Source organism: Kryptolebias marmoratus, linkage group LG12 (assembly GCF_001649575.2).
Source record: "Kryptolebias marmoratus isolate JLee-2015 linkage group LG12, ASM164957v2, whole genome shotgun sequence".
In the NCBI taxonomy this organism is placed as follows: domain Eukaryota; kingdom Metazoa; phylum Chordata; class Actinopteri; order Cyprinodontiformes; family Rivulidae; genus Kryptolebias; species Kryptolebias marmoratus.
The window spans coordinates 1,025,058-1,031,427 of record NC_051441.1 but is presented as its reverse complement, the minus strand read 5'-3'; the positions used below and the strand labels follow the sequence as shown (position 1 = coordinate 1,031,427).

General features: G+C 45.5%; 1 protein-coding gene across 1 annotated transcript in view; it reads right to left on the bottom strand.

Moving 5' to 3' along the window:
* crhr1 (corticotropin releasing hormone receptor 1) overlaps positions 1 to 6,370 on the bottom strand; it is an 18,131-nt gene that overhangs the window by 9,249 nt on the left and 2,512 nt on the right. Inside the window, exons 2-4 of the mRNA XM_037978781.1 lie at positions 4,055 to 4,145; positions 3,927 to 3,977; positions 3,257 to 3,400 (exon numbers count right to left, since the gene is read on the bottom strand). Coding sequence (XP_037834709.1) covers positions 3,257 to 3,400; positions 3,927 to 3,977; positions 4,055 to 4,145 — 286 coding nt within the window. The remainder of the gene's footprint in view (positions 1 to 3,256; positions 3,401 to 3,926; positions 3,978 to 4,054; positions 4,146 to 6,370) is intronic.

Genomic DNA, 6,370 nt, shown 5'->3' with positions numbered 1-6,370 from the left:
GGTTCAGTCCCACTGCAGGTCTGATGTGGACCTGATGGTCCAGTCCCACAGCAAGTCTGATGTGGACCTGATGGTTCAGTCCCACTGCAGGTCTGATGTGGACCTGATGGTCCAGTCCCACAGCAAGTCTGATGTGGTCCCTCAGTGGGACCGGATCAGCGGTTCTGCTCCTTGACTTGTTTTTTGGTCTCGTTTGTGTTGCTGTGTTCTCACACTTAAAGAAACACACATTTCAGCGTGAACCTCCCACACTCGTCACTGACGAATCAACACACACTCGTCTGTGATCTGTTAACAGCTTCTGTAACCACGGCAACACCAGAACCGGTCCTAGCTGGCACCAACTCCCCACATCTCAAACACCCTGAGCGGGAGTGGGTGTCGATCCTGGTTCTGATAACTGATCAGCTGCCTGAATCAATAACTCTGTGACTGACAGCTCGCCAAACAGCCAATCAGAGGCCGGGGGGTCGATGACATCAGATGAGAGAGTGATAGTTGGAGAAAAGATGATGATGATGATGATGAAGGTGGAGTGAGATAAGAACTCCAGCTGGGTTTGTGCAAGCACGTGCACGTGCGTGCACACTCACAGATGAGTCATTCTGTGAAGTCAGATCAAGAAATAAACCTCTAATTACACAGGATGTTTATGACCACCCACTCATTCACACACACTGCCTGTGTGTGTGTGTGTGTGTGTGTGTGTGTGTGTGTGTGTGTGTGTGCTGATCCCTGAGGGTCCAGCTGGCAGTAAATCAGGACTTGGATCCTCCTGGCTCCAAGTTGTTGGTCAGTAAGTGGAACATCATGTAGCTGCAGATCCTCAGTCCTCCAGGACTAACAACAACTGGACTTCTTCTCTTTTTTTTATTATTTGAAGACATTTTTCTTCTCATCTGAGAAGATTTCCTAATTCAAACTGAAATTGTGTGACGTTCCAAACTTTAATCTGCACTAAGCTGAACTCACATGCAAATCCTTTTCCCTTATGAGGGTCATTAAGGTCTCTGTTAGTCTGGTCTACATCCGAGGTGTTTTGGTCACGGACCAGGTCCCCAAAGACTCGCTGATCCTGGGTGTCCATCTGTGTTTGTGGAAGCGATGCAGATGTTTCCAGCTGTTCTTTGCTCTTCCTGTAGGGAAAACTGGACCTTTTCAGCGAAGCTGGAATTTTCCTCTTATAACTGCAGAAACGTTTTGTTTTTTCTGTCGTTTATTAGAATGTTTCTATTTCCAGTTACTTGTTTGTTCTAACATCTTCAGTTTTTGTTTTCTGCCACACCTGCTCCAGGATCTCCTCTCCCAGCTTCCTGTGTAAAATGTTCTCAGCCTCTTTGGCCAGATCCACGTCGTTCCTCCGTGTTCTGTTTTCCTGTGCTGCCCACTCTGTTCTGTTTTGTTTAATTTCATTAAAACTCTTGGAACTTCTCTCCTGCAGTCTGATTTTCTCTCTGCAAACAGCAGAGACAAGTCCAAACCGTTCTGGATCCTGAGAGCCTCAGTGATAAAGTGTACCTGTCATCTGATCGTTAAGCAGCTGTTTCAGATCTTCTGTTGTTTATCTGCTCGTCAAGTCAAGACCTGGAGTTGGTTCCTGTGGTCCACACACTCCTGCACTCTGGTTCTGATTGGCTGGTGACTGAGAAGGGATGAAGATCTTTGTCCCGACTCTTCCTCACTGCATTCTGAAGAACTTGCTGCAGGTGGGTATGATTTTGAGTCCAGCTGATCTGACCCAGTTCAGGTCACAGCGTTCCTCTTTCCTCTTTTCATCTCAAACTGAATTAACTTGACTTTAAAACTGCTGAAGCTTTTTGTTTCTTAACTAAACTAGACTGAAACATGATGGAACAAACCCTGGATTTATTTAACCTCAGACTGTTTGTTATCCAGGGTTTGAGCGCCGCCGGTTGCAGCCGACAGCTCGTCTGCAGAGAAAACCAAAGATGAAGGAGAATCTAAAACGCTGCAATAATTTCTGCTGTTTCATGGAGAAAAAGCTGCAGACTGGACAGAAGGAGGAAATGAAGACGCATGAAGAAGAGGAGGTGAAGAAATGAATGTGAGGGAGGAAGATGAAGATGGATAAATCAGGATGAGGAAGATGAAAGTCAGAGATGAAAACTGATGATTGAGCTGCAGAACCTCGTAGTATTTTTAATGTTCCTGACAGAAAGACAAACATTTTTCAGATATAAGTAGATGCATGAGGGAAACACGACCGAGATGTTTTAATGTGAGCATACAGGTTAAACCTGTCCTGACTACTGGTGTAACTAAAGGTCAAAGACTAGTTAGTGGTAGATAATCCAATTGGACCAGTTATCTGTGAAAAGATGTGATTTGTGGCTCTGACTGGAATATTTTTAGTCTGACAGTCTGAAATCCTGAGGAAAGTTTCTGAAATGTTGCTGCAGAGACGCCCGCACTCAGATGCTGTTTCTGTTCCCTCAAAGTGTAAAATGATTTGATTTCTGAAGGAACCTCCACATGACGTCCTCTCCACCAGCCCTGTCAGACATCTGAACCGCTGCATGAGATTCTCTGTCCTTTTCAGGCTTCGGGGAAAAAAATGGTCAGTTTGTAAAGCTCTGAATAACTGCAAACATAACTGAAGCTTTATTAGGTTTAAATAATAAACATGTTATTGTCCGTTTCCCCGGAGAAAGACTGCTAATGTCCCAGGTGTATTCTGTAAGAAGCCAGAATGTCTGCCATTATCATGAAAACAGACAGTCTAGTCATGTTAACAATGTTGTGATAATTATATCAGACTGACGCATGAAGAAAAACACAAGTTTCAGTGCTTGTTCTCTGGAAGGAAGACAACCAGAGTCTGAGACTGTCTAATGATGCTAAACAATTAATTATTAAGTCCAATTTTCAGTAATTATCCCAGCAGCTGGCAATCTTTGACTTCTTCGTTTAACTAGGAAGCAAAAATCCTTTGACATTTGGCGAGCTAGCGGGGGGGGGGGACTGACACAGACTTCACAGATAAATGTTTTCATGACATTGGCATTTATTCTGGCTTCAAACAAGACACTAACATCATCGACAGTCAGGCTTTCTCCAGGAAAACTTGTCATTCAAACCTGATGATGGAGCTGAACATCTACAGCTGCTGATGTCAGGCGTGGATCCCTATAGGACCCTGTGGCATCATCTGGTCCTTGGTAGGACCATGTTAGACCCTGTGGGACCCTGTGGCATCATCTGGTCCTTGGTAGGACCTTGTTAGACCCTGTGGGACCCTGTGGGACTGGGTAGTACTTACTGGTGGTGTTGTAGAAGATGCCATTGAACTGCTCGGGACAGGGTCTGGAGATCAGCTCTCCTGCTGCACTACGAGGCCAGCAGGTCCCGATACCGTCCACCGAGAGGTCACAGTACAGACCTGCAGACAGACAGATGAGCTATCAGCTTTAAAGTCATTAAAGCATGTTGGAACAGTTCTGTTGGACTCCACAGAACCGTTCAACCTGGACCTGGGTCTGGAGAAGGTTCCAAAGCTGTGGAGAACGATCTGCCTTATTCTGGTTCCTAAATATTCATCCTTGGCACTGATTTAGTTCCTTCCTGCTCTTTGATTTTTGTTTTCTGGACTTGTTTTTAATGGATGTTCTTCTGTCTGTGAAGTTCCACAAAATACAGGCGTGCTCCTCTACATTATCTGGATTATTGATCTGCTGACTGACAGACCAGTCCAGGGCCTTCAAGAAGAACGGAGACCCTGACAGACTCCACTTCCTGAGGACGTTCAGGTCCTCCAGTGTTTGGAGTTCTAGCAAATTTCAGATAAACATTTGTACTTGAAGCTACTTGTGCAATCAGAGTAAAACATTTTCACATTTCACCCACTTCAGGGCGGTAAAAGTGTCAATCACCTGACGTTCTTCAAAGTTTGAAGAATCAGTACCGACCTGAGGAGTTACTGATGGTGAACGTCTGGTTCAGCAACATCAACGTCCTCGCTGAGACACACAGAGAGATAGGAAGTAAAGAATCAGCTGTTTCATCCTTAAAGCTGGAGGCTTGGGGAGGACGTTACCTGTCAGGTTGGTGGACAGCAGGATCAACGTCTCACAGGTGAGTTCCACCGCAGAGACTCGTCCGGTCAGCAGCAAACACACACAGATCACCTGAAAACAGACGACAGGAGATCACCAGGACAACACGCCACTAACCAGTGAGTAACCAGCCCTCAAACGGCTAGTAACCAGCTATTAACCCATCCTCTAACAAGCCAAACCAGATGGTAACCCCTCCTCAAACCATTCTAACCAGTTAGTTACCCATCTTCAAAGAGCTGTTAACCAGTTAGTAAACCATGCTCCAGCAAGTTTAACTAGCTGAAAATCCAAACTAATGTTGGAAACAATGAAGGTGATGGAGGTGATGATGAAGAGGCAGCAGGTATGAGAGCAGGACAGGTGAGACGCACAGGAAGGAGACAAACTGAGACAGAAACCAGGTCAAAGTGAATGAAGAGATAAAAACTGGGACAAACAGAAGACAGAGGAACAGTGTGTGTGTGTGTATGTGTGTGTTGTGTTTCATCAACGTGTTAAATGGTCACATGACCACAGCCTGTCAACAGATGCTTCATCAGCAGCTTCAGGATGAAGATGAGTGACTCCGACTGTCAACAACGGTTCAACTAAAACAATTAATCAATCAAAAAATCAGTCAATTAGTGATTAATGAGTTTATCCTGCTGTTGGTTATTAACTGATAAATGAAATATTGTTCAGTCAGAGGGACTGCAGGCTGTTGGCATTCTGAACACACACACACACACACACACACACACACACACTTCATGAGGAGAATCTGTCCTCTGAGACTTCCTGCTGGGACTCTGCAGCTAAAATTAACTCGCTGAGTTCAGAGAACATCCGTCTTCTGGACAGAAATGTTCTGTTGGCACCAAGTCAGAGGAAGGAGTGCTGCTGAGACAGCATCGTCTTCATCACTGTAAAGACACGGACATCTGTCCAACACAGGAACCAGGACGTCTGTTCAAAGAGACCAGGAAGATCTGTCCAACTCAGAGACCAAAGACATCTGTCCAACATAGAGACCAGGACATCTGTCCAACACAGGAACCAGGACGTCTGTTCAAAGAGACCAGGAAGATCTGTCCAACTCAGAGACCAAAGACATCTGTCCAACATAGAGACCAGGACATCTGTCCAACACAGGAACCAGGATGTCTGTTCAAAGAGATCAGGAAGATCTGTTCAACAAAGAGAACCGGAAAATCTGTCCAACACAGAGACCCAAAACATCTGTCCAACATAGAGACCAGGACATCTGTCCAACACAGGAACCAGGACGTCTGTTCAAAGAGACCAGGAAGATCTGTCCAACTCAGAGACCAAAGACATCTGTCCAACATAGAGACCAGGACATCTGTCCAACACAGGAACCAGGATGTCTGTTCAAAGAGATCAGGAAGATCTGTTCAACAAAGAGAACCGGAAAATCTGTCCAACACAGAGACCCAAAACATCTGTCCAACATGGAGACCAGGACATTTGTCCAACACTGAGACTTGTCTGTCTTCTTTGTCTTTGACGTAAACCTGTTTGAAACTCGTTTTGTTGTAAAAGCTGCAGTCTGATCCTGGAGTTAAATGTTTCCATCACGTTCCAGAGGACTGACACAGATTTGTCTCACAGAGACATCGGGCGCCCTGACCGATGGACAGGGTTTGACACCATGAGGGCAGCCATGACAGCTGAATGTTTTGTTTTCACCTGGTTTTGTTAGTTTCTGCCTTTAACAACAGAATAAATAAATCAGCAGCTCCTGTTTTCACGCGCTGAGCGATGTCCAGCCTGCATGTCTCTGTTCCCGAAGAACTTCAAAAACTCTGAGACAGAAGAGCGACCCAGAAAAGCACCGGAGCAGAAAGACCAGCCGTCACTGTCAGAGGTTTTTTATAAAACTCTTTCCACAGTCAGGCATGACGAAGCTGGATCCAGAACCAACGGTCCAACAAGCAGCTGGACGAACAGAACCACCTGTCAGGTTGGTTCTGGAGGTTCTGCTTCAGGTTGGTTTTTATCAACTTTTATCTTTGTTTTGATCGTTAACATCAGAGGCGATGATTCAATTCAGTCAGAGTCAAAGTTCTCCAGACTCTGATTGGCTGCAGCCAGAACTCAGTCTGTGATTGGAGGATCTGACTGAACTCGGCCTGTGATTGGAGGATCTGACTGAACTCGGCCTATGATTGGAGGATCTGACTGAACTCGGCCTGTGATTGGAGTATCTGATTAAACCCGGCCTGTGATTGGAGTATCTGATTAAACCTGGCCTGTGATTGGAGGATCTGATTAAACCCGGCCTGTGATTGGAG